We start from the raw sequence: 18,053 nt of genomic DNA on the forward strand, positions 1-18,053 counted from the left end.
GATAGATGCAAGGAAGAGTATGCAAGGTGGTATTGAATGTGTCACTGTCTGTCACCTTGATTAATAATACATTTTTCTCTAGACCTGTGCACCTACGTTGTAAACATTAATTCATAGGCTAGGTTGTAATAACCTCATGATGGGTATAGGGGAAATTTGAGTATCACGCCTTAACTTATCAATGTTACGTTGAGCTGAGTGAATGGAATGGTGATAAGAGACATGTCTCACAGCCAAGAGCAATGTGTGGGCGGTGCTTGTACACACAATATTTTATAGCCAACCGTACAGTGCAATACGTCAGCAATTTCGGAAGCTAGCAGGTATATAAGATAATATCTTGAACTGAATTGGTTTACAGAATGCTGAAAACCCAGAGTACAAAAGAGATATTCTAAGGTAAGAAACTTTAGATTAGATTACATCAACATAATTATCTCACCAGGGGGAAATCAATTTGGTCATGTGCTTAAAAATAAAAAGTACATAATACATTTAAACGCAGAGACATACGAGCACAAACGACCATATCGCTGCAAGACCAGACCCTACACCAGCTGCAGGACCAGACACTACACCAGCTGCAGGACCAGACACTACACCAGCTACAGAACCAGATGCTTATAGGTATGTTATTAATGCTTTGTTATGTTTTTACAGTGCACAGGTGCATCAGACATGAACATTTTTGTTTTGCAATTATTGAATCAATTAAAATGGAAAAAATACTGTTTTATTTAACCTAGTTAGAATGATAGAGGATCATGTGGGTAACATTACCTAGTTAGTATGAAAGAGGATCATGACAGTAACATTACCTAGTTATTATGATAGAAGATCATGTGGGTAGCATTACCTAGTTAGTATGAAAGAGGATCATGACAGTAACATTACCTAGTTAGTATGATAAAGGATCATGTGGGTAACATTACCTAGTTATTATGATAGAAGATCATGTGGGTAGCATTACCTAGTTAGTATGATAGAGGATCATGACAGTAACATTACCTAGTTATTATGATAGAAGATCATGTGGGTAGCATTACCTAGTTATTATGATAGAGGATCATGTGGGTAGCATTACCTAGTTAGTATGATAGAAGATCATGTGTGTAACATTACCTAGTTAGCTTTTGGAATCATAAGTCAAAGCCAAAGGAAATAGCCATCATTTCAATTGCTCAGATCGTCAATTGCCAACATTCCCTTCACTATCAATGAAGGGCCTGTGAAACCATTTCTAGTTTTGTATTATATTTTCAAGGAGTCCAGGAGTATTACAGGTTTAACTGGTGAAGCTCCCTCCTGTACATATATATTTTTCTACACGTTACCATGTTTCACTATTTTTTTATACAGTTTTGATTTGTATGTAAATATGTATTGCATGAATAACACACTTTGCAAAACTATTGAAAGCAGCCTACAAAATGCTGAAGGATAGCCTTTTTAATAATACTATTGAATTTAGTAATTCACCATATCTGTTTGTTACGTGTCATTAACACTTCATGATGTTATTTATATGTCAGCTTCACCTGTTCATTCAGAGTTGTATTTCGCCCTGCTAACAGATCCCGAATACACTTCACCATGCCTCCTCCCGGTGTGTGTATGAGTATAATGCAAGAGCGCTACAAAGAAGATGGTGTTGGGAGCCTTGCCAACGCTGGGAAACACAGGAACCAAGACTTCAAGCAGCTGAAGCAATACTGTTTGGACAGGAGGGTGAGGTACATTGATGAGATGTTCCCACCAGACCACAACTCCATTGGTGAAGGGCTACTTTCCCCTGACGACATGGGTAGAGTGGTGTGGCTGAGACCAGCGGTATGTTCAAGTCTTTATTCAAATCTACACACATTATAATACATGTATAAATATTGTTAATAGTTGTAACGTGTGTATTCGCTCTTCTAGAAAATTGCCCAAAATCCAGATTTCATCATTAGTGGATTTTCAAGGTTTGACTTTGGGCAAGGAAGTATTGGTAAGTGGATTTGGTTATAAGCAAGCTTCAACATATACTGAACAAAAATATAAACGCAACATGTATAGTGTAGGTCCCATGCTTAGGGGGCTGAAATAAAAGATCCCAGAAATGTTCCATACGCACAAAAACCTTATTTCTCTCACATTTTGTGCACAAATGTGTTTACATACCTGTTACTGAGTATTTTTCCTTTGCCAAGATAATCCATCCACCTGACAGATGTGGCATATCAAGAAGCTGATTAAACAGCATAATCATTACACCTTATGCTGGGGACAATAAAAGGCCACTCTAAAATGTGCAGTTTTGTCACACAACATAATTCCACAGATGTCTCAAGAGGGAGTGTGCAATTGTCATGCTGACTGCAGGAATGTCCACCAGAGCTGTTGCCAGAGAAATTAATGTTCATTTCTCTAACAAAGCCAACTCCAAAGTCATTTTAGAGAATTTGGCAGTATGTCCAACCGACCACACAACCGCAGACCACATGTAACCACGCCAGTCCAGGACATCCACATCTAGCTTGTTTACCTGCGGGATCGTCTGAGACAAGCCACCTGGACAGCTGATGAAACTGAGAAGTATTTCAGTCTGTAATAAAGCTCTTTTGTCGGGAAAAACTCATTTTGATTGGCTGCGCCTGGCTCCCCAGTTGGTGGGCATATGCGGTCCCAGACCCACCCATGGCTGCGCCCCTGCCAAATCATGTAAAATCCATTGATTAGGGCCTAATGAATTTATTTCAATTGACTGATTTCCTTATGTGAACTGTATCTCAGTAAAAAATAATGAAATGATTGCATGTTGCGTTTATATTTTTGTTCAGTATATTTCACACCATGCCCCTTGCAAATGTCATGATGTACTCAAATGTGTAATGTCTTTTTTTTTAGCAAATTGCTGGTTTCTTGCTTCCGTTGGGGCTTTGACATTTCAGATGCACATCCTGGAGCAAGTAGTACCTCTAAAGCAGAGTTTTAAAGATGATTACTGCGGAATATTCCACTTCAGGGTAAATAACCTCACGCTCAGTACATTATCGTTGTGATGGACAGATGGACTATCCAAATAAAGCATTACCGAATCATTGTCCTCTCGTCCTGTCTTTCAGTTCTGGAGGTTTGGGAGGTGGGTGGACGTTGTGATCGATGACATGCTACCAACAGTTGACGGCAGGCTCATTTTCGTCCATTCGAAAACTCCCAATGAGTTTTGGCCCGCCTTGATGGAGAAAGCCTACGCCAAGTATGTGAGCCAAATCAGTTGGTTATAGGACAGTTTAACACCTCTTCATTGTCGACCTTAATGGCCTGTCTTCTTCTGGCAGAGTGTGTGGCTCCTACGCAGACATGAATGCAGGGACCCCTTCAGAGGCTATGATGGACTTCACTGGAGGGGTTCACATCACATTCAAGCTCGCTGAAACTCCACCAAATCTCTGGGACCTCCTGTTCAGAGCTGCCAAGTTCAAGTCTCTGATGGGGTGTAACACACCTCAAGGGGTGAGCAGCACCACCATCCTCGGAAACACCATGTTGACCCTTTAGACAAATCAGTTAGTAGAGCAGAATAGTAGTGTCAGAAATTATTGTGAAATTGTTTGGTTAGATTACTAGTTAGATATTACTGCATGGTCGGAACTAGAAGCACAAGCATTTCGCTACACTCGCATTAACATCTGCTAACCATATATATGTGACAAATAAAATTTGATTTGATTTGAGAAATGCATGTGTATCTCAGAGTTCACATAAATCATGCAATGATGTTAAGATCTGTTGTAATATGAGTTGTTAGGCATAGTTCAAGTTAAGATGTGTCATTTAATTTGTAAATAGAGAAGAGATGAAAGTCTGAATGGCTGTGTTCATATTAGGCCGTGTCATTATTTTGTAACCGAAACCTCTGTTCTGTTTATGATCCAATTACTTTACCTATAATACCAAATGATCTCCTGTCTCTTGTAGGAAACATCAGCGAATACGGTAGCACCCAACGGATTAGTGAGGGGTCATGCTTACACCATCACAGGAGTTCTACAGGTACTGTACAGAACAAACCAATAACAATCTGTGAGAAAAGCTTTGTAGCTGATGTCTTTTGGCTATAGCTAAGCAGGGTTGGTCCTGGCCAGTCCCTGGATGGTAGACCAGATGCTGCTAGAAGTGGTGTTGGAGGGCCAGGAGGAGGAACTCCTTTCCTCTGGTTAAAACATGTATATCCCAGGGTAGTGATTGTGCATGTTTCCCTGTGTAGGTTGCTGTAAAACAGATGTCTTTGGTCACTGAAAAGCCCATGGCAGTTATTGTAAGAGAAGGGGTGTTAACCCCGGTGACCGGGCTAAGTTCCCTAATCATTATTCCCAGCTTCCATTTTGCTCGTTCATCCCGCCTCCTCTCCCCTGTAACTATTCCCCAGGTCGTTGCTGTAAATGAGAATGTGTTCTCAGTCAACTTACCTGGTTAAATAAATATATACAGTACCAGTCAAAAGTTTGGACACACCTACTCATTCAAGAGGTTTTCTTTATTTTTACTATTTTCTACATTGTAGAATAATAGTGAAGACATCACAACTAGGAAATAACACATATGGAATCATGTAGTAACCAAAAAAGGGTTAAACACATCAAAATATATTGTGTGTGCAAAGCTGTCATCAAGGCAAAGGGTGGTTAATTTGAAGAATCTCAAATATAAAATATATTTTGATTTGTTTAACACTTTTTTGGTTACTACATGATTCCATATGTGATATTTCCTAGTTTGATGTCTTCACTATTATTCTACAATGTAGAAAATAGTAAAAATAAAGAAAAACTCTTGAATGAGTAGGTGTGTCCATAAACGCAACATGCAATAATTTCATTTTTTTTACTGAGTTACAATTCATATAAGGAAATCAGTCAATTTAAATAAATTAAATTACCCCCTATTCAATGGATTTTACATGACTGGGCAGGGGTGCAGCCATGGGTGGGCCTGGGAGGGCATAAGCCCACCCACTTGGGAGCCATGCTCACCCATTGGCTGGTCTCAGATGACCCCGAAGGTGAAGAAGCTGGATGTGGAAGTCCTAGGCTGGCGTGGTTACACGTGGTCTGCGGTTGTGAGGCCGGTTGGACATACTGCCAAATTCTCTAAAACAACGATGGAGGCAGTTTATGGTAGAGAAATGAACATATGTGCCAATTACACCCTCCCTCAAAACTTGGGACTTCTGTGGCGTTGTGTTGTGTGACAAAACTGCACATTTTAGAGTGGCCTTTAATTGTCCCCCAGCACAAGGTGTACCTGTGTAATGATCATGCTGTTTAATCAGCTTCTTGATATGCCACACCTGTCAGGTGGATGGATCATCTTGGTAAAAGAGAAATGCTCACTAACAGGGATGGAAACACATTTGTGCACAAATATCTGAGAGAAATAAGCTTTTTGTGTGTGGAATATTTCTGGGATCTTTTATTTTAGCCCACGAAGCATGGGACCAACACTATACATGTTGCGTTTATATATTTGTTCAGTGTAAATTACAAGCTTGTTCAGTATATTTACTGTAGCTCTACCTGAAGGGAATTGGGAGAGGATTTGTGGTATAATTTCTACCGTGACCGAAAATGTATCCTATCCTTGTGTAGTGTAAATGAGTTTTCTTATTGTCTAGTGATGAGGTCGCCGCGACTTCAGAATCAGTGTCAGCCTTCAGCCCACAATGGAATTCCTCTTGGTCTAATGGTTTAAGATGCTGGTTTCTCCCATTGGGGACGCATGTTCATATCCAGCCCATTACCTTTGTTTTCCTGCTCTGAGATTACAGCTGCTGTTCATGTTGGTTTCTCCCACAGATCATGAGCCAAGGCAGGCCAGTGAATCTCATCCGCCTCTTCAACCCCTGGGGCTATGGAGAGTGGAAGGGAGACTGGAGCGATAAGTAAGAAATAAATATTCACAATCAATAACTGTCCATTTGCTTATTGGATAGTTTCTCATTATGTGTAATTGTTCTGTTTTGCTATAGTCTACATACTTTGTCTATATACGGTATATTGTAGCCTGTACCATTTCACCAGGTGAAATTCCTGCTACAGGTAAAGGTATTTGCCCTATTACAATATTAATAATAATACTTTTTAATGTATATATTATGTTATTTTTTGTCGTCACAACATTAGCTATAACACTGTCAACATCACTGTTACATTTTCATGAATATCTTTACATGATAATGATCCTGACGCCAAATTTGAAAGTGGAATGGCTTTAGCTCTAATTGACTGTGACATGTAATCACATCCATTGGCTTCAACAGGTCTTTATGACATGTCAGTTGATCTCCCTTACCTTTTACATGGCTAGTATTCAGGAGTTACCCACCAGCAGCCAAAGGTGTTAAAGCTTTTACATTGTTGTCTCTTGGCGACCTAGACTCTGTAGTAACTACCACTAAGTAACTAGGATCCTCACCCCAATCCGAACCATTGACATGATGTTTTGTATTTCTATCAGGTCTTCCATGTGGCAAACAGTGAGTCCTGCCGATCGGAAGATGTATCTGTCAGTGGAGGAGGATGGGGAATTCTGGTAAACAATATAATGTAGAATTGTGTTTGCAGACCATGTCAATATTTTGTTGCAAGTGACTAACACATACAGTACAGTGGTCAGAACGCATCTATACCCATGTTTAAATTCACACCAATTCACAATTTTCGTTTTGTCTTCTCAGGATGACAATGGAAAACTTTTGTCAGCACTTCTCAGATGTGACTATCTGCTGTCTGTGCCCTGATTTTCTTGACGGCAACTCTGAAGGTCATTGGACGCCTTCTTTCCATGATGGCAGATGGGTCGCAGGGACCACTGCTGGTGGTTGCCTTCAATTCCGAGGTAAATCTTATTTTGATTGACACGGAATTCTACGCAGTACATGATGACATTTACTGAAACTACAAGTCAAAATATCCATATTGTCTCGTCTCCCAGACAGTTTCTGGACCAATCCCCAGTATTGAGTGAAGATTGAGGGATTTGACAGGGACTTCTCTGAGACACAGGGGGACAACAACATGCTTGTGTCTCTGATGCAGAAGCCAGACAAGAGAAACCGACGCCTGGTCAAAAGTGTCCACATGGGCATCAACATCTTCGAGGTCAATCCACACCTTATATTATTGCTGAATAGTTTAACTCAACTGTTATACATAGATAAACATTCAAAGATATGATCCAGACACATCTCACAGATTGAAGCAAACATACGTGCTTCCTCAGAGGATTGTGTTACAGGTAGTACTGTTATGGTGGCATAAACTGTCATATCAGCAGTGGAGATCTCTTTGTAAGTTCCTCCTATGGGATTGCCAGCGCTGGGATGGGATTGCCAGTGCTCAGTTCTCAATGCAAATACGCCCATTTGCAAACCTACATGTATTATATTCCAGAAGATGAAATTCAACAAATATGCTATTGTGGCTGCTATTTAATTGTCTTTTGTTTTACCTTTCTAACAGGTACCTGCCCAAGTAAGTAACTTTAACACATAATTTTCACAAATACAGAATTAAGAAAATAATGTGTTGCTCTAGCTAGGACTCCTGAGTGGTGCAGTGGTCTAAGGCACTGCATCTCAGTGCAAGAGCTGTCACTATAGTACCTGGTTTGAATCCAGGGCTTATCACATCCACCTGTGATTGAGAGTCCCATAGGCAGTGCACAATTGGCCCGGTGTTGTTCGGGTTTGGCCGGAGTAGGCCATCATTGTAAATAAGAATTTGTTCTTAACTGACTTGCCAAGTTAAATAAAGGTTAAAGTCCTTGTTAGCGAGCCGCGATGGTGGCACTGTATTATCCTCAAAGCGGGCAAAGAAGGTATTTCGTTTGTCTGAAAGCGTGGTGTCCGTGACGTGGCTGGTTTTCTTTTTGTAGTCCGCGGTTTCCTGTAGACCCTGCCACATACGTCTCGTGTCTGAGCCATTGAATTGCGACTCCACCTTGTCCCTGTACCGGCATTTCGCTTGTTTGATTGCCTTGCGGAGGGAATAACTACACTGTTTATATTCAGCCATATTTCCAGACCTCTTTCCATGGTTAATTGCGGTGGTTCACGCTTTCAGTTTTGCGCGAATGCCGCCATCCATCCACGGTTTCTGGTTAGGGTAGGTTTTAATAGTCACAGTGGGTACAACATCTCCAATACACTTCTTTATAAACTCACTCACAGAGTCAGCGTGTTGGTCGATGTTGTACTCTGAGGCTGACCGGAATGTATTCCAGTCTGTGTGATCAAAACAATCTTGAAGCGTGGCTTCTGATTGGTCAGACCAGTGTTGAATGGTTCTCGTCACTGGTACATCCTGTTTGAGTTTCTGCCTATGCCTCGCAAAAAAAGGCAGACATTGAAAATCCCTTTCACCATGGTGAAGTTATTAATTACACTTTGGATGGTGTATCAATACACCCAGTCACTACAAAGATACAGGTGTCCTTCCTAACTCAGTTGACATGGCCAATGGTGACTTTAAAACAGTTCCATAGTTTAATGACTGTGATAGGAGAAAACTCCAAATGGATCAACATTGTATTTACAGTCCCTGGATTGAATCCAACCTGTATCACATCCGACCATGGATGTGCAATGCCCATTTTTTTGTATTTGAGGGCATTGGTCAGGTTGTTGAGGTCGCAGTAGTAGTTTTAGAAACTCTGTTGGCCCCGGTTGAGAAGAACAGGCAGGGGAAACACTACAGGTGCCTACTGGTAGGTAGTGCAGCCACACAGGCAGTCTTTTCAGTCATACCACTCCTGTTAATTAAGATTTTCTGTCCCTACCTCTGATGAAGTTCAGGATGTGCAGGTGTTGGTCTCCCTTTCTGAATTAGCCTACACCAAGTTTTCCTTGGAAATCCAACTTAGAAAATTGTTTGAGGTGCTGTATAATGTCCATTTTGTCAGGTTGTTTTTGCTTGTTAGCTAGCTAGCCTCTTTAACTCAGTTCAAGGGATACACACCCCAAATGATGTAGACACGCCCAAATAAGCAGTGCAAAGGGCAGAAGGGGAAGTTTCCTAGCTCCTCCTTAATTGTATTGTGATCTCAGTTCAAAGGTCAGAAGGGGAAGTTTCCTGCCTCCTTCATTTTATTGTGATCTCAGTTCAAAGGACAGAGGGGGAAGTTTCCTGCCTCCTTCTTCAAAACCAATGCACCTGTCGCCCAAACCAAGAACTTCCTGAATGCTCGAACAGTGATGCTCTTATGCAGGCTGAAACCTGGCGAATACCTGATCGTGCCATCATCCTTCAAACCCAATGAAACCGCTTCCTTCATCCTGTCCATCCTCTCCAAGGCGGAGACGCACATCCAGTAAGCACAGTCCCCCGTTTCCTAATTAATATTAACCATTAACATCCATATCACTGATTTAAAAAATATATATATATATAATTTCTGACCTGTGACATTACTTAAAGGAAAAGTTCATCCAAGTTATAAAATACTAATATCAGGGATATTGACTTGTAATAAACCAAAGCATGGATTGCTATTTTACCTTGTCCATAGACTTCTTACATGGAAAGGAAACCAATATGTAATTTTGTAACTTGGGTGAACTAATACCTTTGAGTAATTTCACAGGTAAGGAATTATATTTATATATATTTTTTACAATCAGTGATAGGGATGTTAACGGTTAATCTTTTAGTCACTGAAAATGCATTTGACCGGTCATGTTTATTGGTCTATAGGTTAATTTTCATAATTTTGTAGAATTAAATTGGCCGGTGTGTATTTTTCATTAGTCGTCATGTATCTTATTTATCACACGCACACAACATACAGAGCCTAGTTTGCGGAGCGGAATGGCTCATCACCTATTTTTAAAAAAGCTGATATTTTAGTGAAACGTCCCAGTGGACACACACTGGTTGAATCAACTTTGTTTTCACGTAATTTCAATGATAATTAAGTTGAACCAACGTGGAAAAGACTTTGAATTGATGTCTGTGCCCATTGGGGTTCTTTTTATTCAACAAATAACAATTATAAATGCGTGTTAAAAACTATTTTGACGGCCACTATTAAAAATAGCTATTTTTTATTTCTCAATCTCAACTGGTAATTAACATGTGCCTCCCATTCACCATTCGAGTGCATATAATGCTATAGTCAAAGCTAGGCAGGCTGTCAGCGCGTCACCCACAACTTTGCAATGTGAGCTTGGGGCAGTACATCAGCCTGAAACTACGACATTCTGTCAGACGGTTATTGTCATGTAAATGTATGAAGGTCTCATAGTAATTGACTGTTAATTAACAAACACATTGAACATCTCCAGGCCTCCACGCAAACAAGCCGCTGATGCTTGATTTTGGAGCAACTACATTTTGAAAAATCGAATAAATCAATTCAATACACACCATCACAATACATATTTTATTTATTTTAAGTAGGTCTAAAGAAACATTATGATATGAACAAAATGTATTTCAGAAGAACAGAATATGAGTTGGCCTACTGTATGTTATTTGGCTATGCGCATTGCCATAGGCTGTAGGTTTGCCATTATTTTATATTATATGATTTTTATTGTTAATTTTGCTGCCGTCTAACCGACAGATTAACCGATCAACAAACGGTAAAAAAAAAAAAATCCAAACAGTATGGAACAAAGCTGAAGTTGTTTTTGCTCTAAAGTCATCAATAGTCTATAGTTGCATCATGCAGCCCATATATGTTTGGATTTCTAAGACATTCTGAGTTTTGTATCATTCACAACTAAAGTTGCTAAATAACTCAAAATGTAGCATATGGACCTACTTTATTTCAAATGATCACTTTTGTGCTGAACATAGGCACTTCTTATACGCACTCGCCCAGAAATGGGAAAAATATCCTTTCTATTTTATTCTATTTTATTCAGCTAAGTTCAATTCTATTCTTCTGACGATCCCTGACTACGATCCCTAGTCAGTGATCGTAGAAGATATTAAATCCGGGATTCAATCGAGTATGTTGATAATACGCCATGTGAAAGTAATTTCCAATTGAGCTGACATCTGCAGCGTTTTACCCTGAATGCAATCTCTGCGAACGTGATAACATTACCATTAAAATCTGCATTGTGGGGAACCCGCGATGAGCTTGAATCGTGTATTTAGTCTCACTATAATGTATATATTTCTAACAGAAACAAAACAGTCTTCATTTTTTTTTCTTAGTGAAAATTCCAATGACCAAGATATGGAGGAAACCCCAAAGGTATTTTAAGGCAAAGAGTATTTCATCCGTCATATTTGAGTTGATGTTTTTCTATCTCTCTGGTGTTGCTTTTTTATCTTCCTTTCTTGATATCTTATAACAACATATTTAATTTTTTAGCTCACACCTACTGACAATAGAGAAGATATGGGCAACAAACGAACTCTATTTCGGGAATATTCTGATCAGGCAAGTTCAGAGTTTATTTCATTTCAACACAAAACGAAGAATTACAATATAGCAGACGCTCTTATGCACAGCGATTTACAGTAGTGAGTGCCTACATTTCCATGTTTTTTTTTGTGCTGGTCCCCCGTGGGAATCGAACCCACAAATCTGTCATTGCAAGAGCTATGCTCTAGCTAATGAACCACGATGTAAAATTAAAACACACAACCATAGAAAAATGTATACCATTTGAGAATATTACTAGTTTCTAACAATCTTTAAACTATTAAAACAAAAAAATCAATAACACAAATTCTGTTTTCACTGAAAAGTTTGAGGAGGTGGATGCTGAACAGCTTCAGAGAAGTCTGGATGAAAATCTCCTCCAAGGTATGTAGAGAAGAAATCAATTATCATATGGAGATTCCAAGTACATGATGACCAAATTTAGGAGATTGAACAGAGAGACATGAATGCTGATGAGAGATCACAAGGATAGGGATGGTGTCAGTGATGTAGTGGTAAAAACAATAGGTGGGTAAACTGTGTTTACTTGCATTTACCCTCCACTACACAGCTGGTTGGATGGTGAGCAATGAGGTATCTGTATGATGTTTTTACGTGCCACTTTTTTTATACAGGATATGCAAAGAAAACACCAGGCTTCAGCTTGGAGTCCTGTCGAAGCATGGTGGCCCTAATGGATGTATCCAGAATAAGCTCAGTGACAGTCTCCCATCCCATGATGAACACATGTCTTCTCTTGTGAAACACCCTGAACAGTACTTTACAAGAGCACACTGTTGAACACTCCAATCCGACAGTATAATCTGTGAATGTAGAAGTTATTGCAATGACTCTTAATAAGACCTGTTTATACCGAGTGCTAACATCTATCCTTTGTTCTGATTGTGTCTACATCCCGATTGTAACCATATTAGTAGACAGGTGTAGAAGATGAAAATAATCATTGTGATCTGATATTGATCAGATCTACCTGACCTTCTCCGGAGACAGGCAAACTTTGTCTGGATATTTTAAATGTAGATGGATCTGGACAGTAAAACAATTGGTATCATTATTATCTCGCATTCTAAAATTGTTGACAGGTGGCACCATCAATGTGTCTTAAAATAAGTAAATGCATATCATTTTGAAAGAATTTCCATAAAATAATTTGCATACAAGGAGGGACCAGGAAATCTGGTCACAATGTGGACACAGTGGATGGATAAGAGACACATTTTAATACCATGTGTAGACGCATATCTAAAAATGTGGGCACAATCAGAATGTGGACAACATCAAGACCAAGATTGCATGTTAGCACCAGGTATAAAAATATATATATATAAAAAAATGTCACCCTTATTTTACTAGGTAAGTTGACTGAGAACACATTCTCATTTACAGCAATGACCTGGGGAATAGTTACAGGGGAGAGGAGGGGTGAATGAGACAATTGTAAGCTGGGGATGATGGCGGCCATGATGGTATGAGGGCCAGATTGGGAATTTAGCCAGGACACCAGGGTTAACACCCCTACTCTTACTATAAGTACCATGGGATCTTTAGTGAACACAGATAGTCAGGACACCCATTTAATGTCCCATCCAAAAGACAGCACCCTACATAGGGCAATGTCCCCAATCACTGCCCTGGAGTATTGGGACATATATATATATATATATATATATATATATTTTTTATTATTTTTTTTTTGACCAGAAGAAAGGGGGCCTCCTACTGGCCCTTCAACATTACTTCATGCAGCATCTGGTCTCCCAACCAGGGACCAACCAGAACAAACCCTGTTTACCTCCAGAAGCAAGCCAGCAGTGCGATGTAGGGTGGTATGCTGCTGGCCCCCAAAAAATACTTTATGTTAAATGTTCATATAATCTGAACACTAGTTTACAATCCTAGCAACAAACTGAATTGGAGAGGGAAAAGACAGCAAAAATAGTTCCACCAACATTAAACAGACCACATAGCTAAACATATGGCTTTATCTCATTACACTACAGTGTTAAACATATGGCTTTATCTCATTACACTACAGTGTTAAACATATGGCTTTATCTCATTACACTACAGTGTTAAACATATGGCTTTATCTCATTCCTCTACAGTGTTGAACATATGGCTTTATCTCATTATACTACAGTGCTTCTCAAACCTCCCCACTGTCGTTCCATGTATTTGATCTATTCCAGAGCTAGCACACCTAATTCAACTTGTCAACTAATCATCAAGCCCTTGACTAGGTCAACCAGGTGAGCTAGTTGAGGGCTACAATACAATTGTGAAATGTCTTGGGGTCCAGAGGAGAGGATTGAGAACCACATAGCTAAACATATTGCTTTAGCTCATTACAGGGCAAAATGTAAAGACATATAATTTTCTGCCTTTGGAGATTCCCTTAACCTTTCCTTCTCCAGACATCAATCACTGGAAGACTGAACAGTGATGAATTTCTACGTCTATGGAGAAAAGTTACCATGTACAAGGTAAATTAATTAGCAAGTCTGTTGAAAAAAAGGGAAAACAACTATATAATTACTAATTCATGTACAAATTACCTGAAAATATTTTGTTACATTGTCCAGGATATCTTCTTCTGTTCAGATGTGGACCATTCTGGAATGTTGTCATCGAGTCAACTGAGAAACGCAATCATGGCTTCAGGTGCTTTTGGCTAGACCAATAAACAGAGCCTGCCACTGACCTGATATCACAGTACCTGCTAATGTAAAAATCAGCTCATTGACATCAGTACATGATTGAAGAGTTAGGACTGTCAATTAGCAGGACCAGATGGATTAAAGTTACCTCTTCCGTTACGACTAAACAGCAGTCCATTTGATGCATAATACCTGTGAAATACCTGTAAAATAGAGGTGAGGCCTGTCTCTCCTCCACAGGGATCAGGCTGAGTGATAACCTGTTGAACCTGATTGCTCTGCGCTACGGTGGATCTTCTGGAAACATCAGCCTGGAGAGTTTCATTAGCCTCGTCCTGCGCATGGATCGCATGGCCAGTAAGTCCACAACTGGACCACTTTCATTTCAGAGGCTTTCTTATTTTCCATTTCTGGATTTGTAGTGTTTATAGTTAGAGGAATAGCTCAGAAGACAATATATAATTCTACTTTTTCAATGTTTATTAGCGGAACTTAAAGGATACTCTTTTTTAAAAATGACTTCGTTTGTCTGTTTAATCTAAATAGCAAACAATGTCATTCATGCTCCTCTCAACAGAAATATTCAGAGAACTCAATAATGGAGGGGCCATATCTCTTCGAGACAATGAGGTAAAGACCAGTTCATAATATATCAGGAGTTTTCAACTCTCTGGTCCTGCAGTACTAGTTGTGCAGGCTTTATCTCCAGCCCTGCAGTACTAGTTGTACAGGCTTTATCTCCAGCCCTGCAGTACTAGTTGTGCAGGCTTTATCTCCAGCCCTGCAGTACTAGTTGTGCAGGCTTTATCTCCAGCCCTGCAGTACTAGTTGTGCAGGCTTTATCTCCAGCCCTGCTGTATTAGGTGTGCAGGCTTTATCTCCAGCCCTGCAGTACTAGTTGTGCAGGCTTTATCTCCAACCCTGCAGTACTAGTTGTGAAGGCTTTATCTCCAGCCCTGCAGTACTAGTTGTGCAGGCTTTCTCTCCAACCCTGCAGTACTAGTTGTGCAGGCTTTATCTCCAGCCCTGCAGTACTAGTTGTGCAGGTTTTATCTCCAGCCCTGCAGTACTAGTTGTGCAGGCTTTATCTCCAGCCCTGCAGTACTAGTTGTGCAGGCTTTATCTCCAGCCCTGCAGTACTAGTTGTGCAGGCTTTATCTCCAGCCCTGCTGTACTAGGTGTGCAGGCTTTATCTCCAGCCCTGCAGTACTAGTTGTGCAGGCTTTATCTCCAGCCCTGCAGTACTAGTTGTGAAGGCTTTATCTCCAGCCCTGCAGTACTAGTTGTGCAGGCTTTCTCTCCAACCCTGCAGTACTAGTTGTGCAGGCTTTATCTCCAGCCCTGCAGTACTAGTTGTGCAGGCTTTATCTCCAGCCCTGCAGTACTAGTTGTGCAGGCTTTATCTCCAGCCCTGCAGTACTAGTTGTGCAGGCTTTAGCTCCAACCCTGCAGTACTAGTTGTGAAGTCTTTCTCTCCAACCCTGCAGTAACACACCTGATTCAGTTAATCATTACCCAGACTAAAGACTATGATTGGTTGAACATTTGAATCAGGTGTGTTAGTGCTGGGCTGCGCTCGGCTGGAATAAAAGCCTAATGCCCTAAAGCCTTGCTTCTTTTGATGTCAGACATCATAAAACTCTATGTTAACCAAAGGTCACTAGTGTTTAGGTAGTATTTTCTTATCTGAATGGGCACCCAACAAGTACGTGATTACACTGTCTGCTGGATTAAACTGTCTGATATGCAGTTATCTAGAGCAACTTCAATATGTTAAGATGTCATTTCACTGTTTCAATTTTATATGACTAATGAATTGTGTTATTACTCAAATCTCAACACTGTTTTGTATTCCTTTTTCAGTGGATGTACATCACTATGTATGCATAAACTACAGACCAAAGGGGATTGTCAGAAGACTTCAATTAGAATCGTAAGATTAGAAAAAGTGCTACGGTGGTGCTTTGCTGGACAAATCCTACATTTTCCTGGGTATTTCATTGCACTTCAACTTGATAAAGAGTATCTTGATTAATCCCACAGCCCCTTCTTTGCACTAACGCTTGTCTTACTACCTCTGACTTTGCTGATAGTTACTTTATTGAGGGAAAATGGACTTACTATGACTGTGATGTGTGTTGTGTTACCGAGCCATCTTAACATGGATGCACCGACTATAAAGTCGATCTGGATGAAAGCGTCTGCTAAATGATTAAAATGTAAATGATTTAAAGCTGCTGCAGTTTAAAGACAGTGATCAAGATGGGTTGTGAGTAAATGACACTACTCTGTAAATGGACTGGTTTATAGGCTATAAAACATTACAGGTTACATCCTGGTACTTTACATTTACTTTTCTATATACCGTATCCATGTGGGGATTTATTCATGTTTTTGGTTATTTTCTTGCTTCCTGGTTTAAGTGCAGAACAAATCAGGTGCTGTCATTTGTTTACATAACAGAGTACAATATGATTGAGCTCACGTAGTAGAGAAAACTTCTATCCATGAAGAATCAGATTGAACCTAGTGTTTTTCTATGAGGGTCAGACGTTGACATCAGTCTTCCATCCAGCATACACAGCACATGTTCTATTCCAGTGGTATTAAATTGTTTTCAGCGGGGCCCCCATTTTTTTCCTCTAGAATTTCTGAGGACCCCAATTTTTTTTTTTGACATTTTCTCACAAACCGACCTCACCCCAAATCTCATGACAACCTTAAAATCTCGAAATTGATTTTATTACATAAAACAAATGTACCTTCAATTAATTGAGCACCAATGATATACTTGCATTTGATTAATTTGAAGAAAAATATGAATAAATGATCTATTCAATCCATATCTCAGAAGTTACAGCATGATTACAATTTAAAGGCAATGTTTCTGCATTAGCCTCTGCCTCCACGGTAAACACAATCTTATGCAATGTTCCAATAAGAACACATATATAGACATACTTGTGATAATTACATACAAGAGTGATACAATGTTTGATGCTAAACAAGATTGATTAAATACATGATTAACACTTGATTGGCTAAATAAAATATATGTAAAAAAAAGTAGTACATGTTTTAACAATTCTAAAAGAAAGACATTATTAGTGTCAGAAGATGATAACGTTAGGTCCACACTATGGTCACGTCATCTGGTCACATCTCATCTGGTCACATCTCATCTGGTCACATCATCTGGTCACATCTCATCTGGTCACATCTCATCTGGTCACATCTCACGACACCGATCCTGTACAAACATGCATCCTGTTTGTAATAAAGCACTAAAGTAAAACATCCAAAAAATTGGCTAAGAAATTTACTTTGTGTCCTGAATACAAAGTTTTATGTTTAGGTCAAATCCAACACAACACATCACTGAGTACCACTCTTCATATTTTCAAGCATGGTGGTGGCTGCATCATGTTATGGGTTTGCTTGTCATTGGCAAGGACTAGGGAGTTTTTTTAGGATAAAAATAAATGGAATAGAGCTCAGCACAGGCAAAATCCTAGAGGAAAACCTGGTTCAGTCTGCTTTCCAACAGACACTTGGAGACAAATTCATCTTTCAGCAGGACAATAACCTGGATGAATGAAAAAAGGAAACCGCACACTGTTCTTGATAGTACCACTGATATTTAATAAGCTTACGTATCGGCCTAACGGCCTTCGTCAGAGCTTTTGCAGGACAATAACCTAAAACACAAGGCCAAATATACACTAGAGTTGCTTACCATGACGACATTGAATGTTCTTGTGTGGCCTAGTTACAGTTTTGACTTAGATCAGCTTGAAAATCTATGGCAAGACCTGAACGTGGCTGTCCAGCAATGATCAACAACCAACTTCACAGAGCATGAAGAAATGTTTAAATAATAATGTGCAAATGCTGTACAGTCCAGGGGTGCAAAGCTCTTAGAGACTTACCCAGAAAGACTCACGGCTGTAA

The 18,053-nt window shown here is 39.7% G+C and overlaps 1 protein-coding gene across 3 annotated transcripts; it reads left to right on the plus strand.

The window, feature by feature from the left end:
* The first annotated feature begins 310 nt into the window (after positions 1 to 310).
* LOC106609151 (calpain-1 catalytic subunit) lies at positions 311 to 16,947 on the plus strand. Of its 3 annotated transcripts, XM_082962155.1 has the most exons (20): positions 311 to 399; positions 506 to 627; positions 1,575 to 1,830; positions 1,921 to 1,990; positions 2,890 to 3,008; positions 3,108 to 3,241; positions 3,324 to 3,498; positions 3,964 to 4,038; positions 5,841 to 5,926; positions 6,502 to 6,576; positions 6,722 to 6,882; positions 6,979 to 7,145; positions 7,506 to 9,354; positions 11,211 to 11,250; positions 11,371 to 11,808; positions 12,060 to 12,124; positions 13,860 to 13,928; positions 14,028 to 14,459; positions 14,680 to 14,732; positions 15,966 to 16,947. In XM_082962155.1, the coding sequence occupies exons 3-12, from the start codon at positions 1,594 to 1,596 to the stop codon at positions 7,005 to 7,007; spliced, it is 1,161 nt and encodes a 386-aa protein (XP_082818281.1). In that variant the 5' UTR covers positions 311 to 399; positions 506 to 627; positions 1,575 to 1,593; the 3' UTR covers positions 7,008 to 7,145; positions 7,506 to 9,354; positions 11,211 to 11,250; positions 11,371 to 11,808; positions 12,060 to 12,124; positions 13,860 to 13,928; positions 14,028 to 14,459; positions 14,680 to 14,732; positions 15,966 to 16,947. The 3 variants fall into 3 exon arrangements, with proteins under 3 accessions (XP_082818281.1, XP_082818261.1, XP_082818287.1); XM_082962135.1 differs by having other exon boundaries at positions 6,979 to 9,354; XM_082962161.1 differs by having other exon boundaries at positions 316 to 627; positions 6,979 to 9,354.
* Positions 16,948 to 18,053: the final 1,106 nt, after the last annotated feature.

This window comes from Salmo salar, chromosome 01 (genome assembly GCF_965601325.2).
Source record: "Salmo salar chromosome 01, fSalSal1, whole genome shotgun sequence".
In the NCBI taxonomy this organism is placed as follows: domain Eukaryota; kingdom Metazoa; phylum Chordata; class Actinopteri; order Salmoniformes; family Salmonidae; genus Salmo; species Salmo salar.

Bases quoted from the DNA above. Each gene is read 5' to 3' on its own strand.
- LOC106609151 (XM_082962135.1), top strand. From the start codon at position 1,594: ATGCCTCCTCCCGGTGTGTGTATGAGTATAATGCAAGAGCGCTACAAA. The intron at 3,499-3,963 runs GTGAGCAGCACC...TGTCTCTTGTAG, and splicing joins GGTGTAACACACCTCAAGGG to GAAACATCAGCGAATACGGT. The intron at 6,883-6,978 runs GTAAATCTTATT...CTCGTCTCCCAG, and splicing joins TGGTTGCCTTCAATTCCGAG to ACAGTTTCTGGACCAATCCC.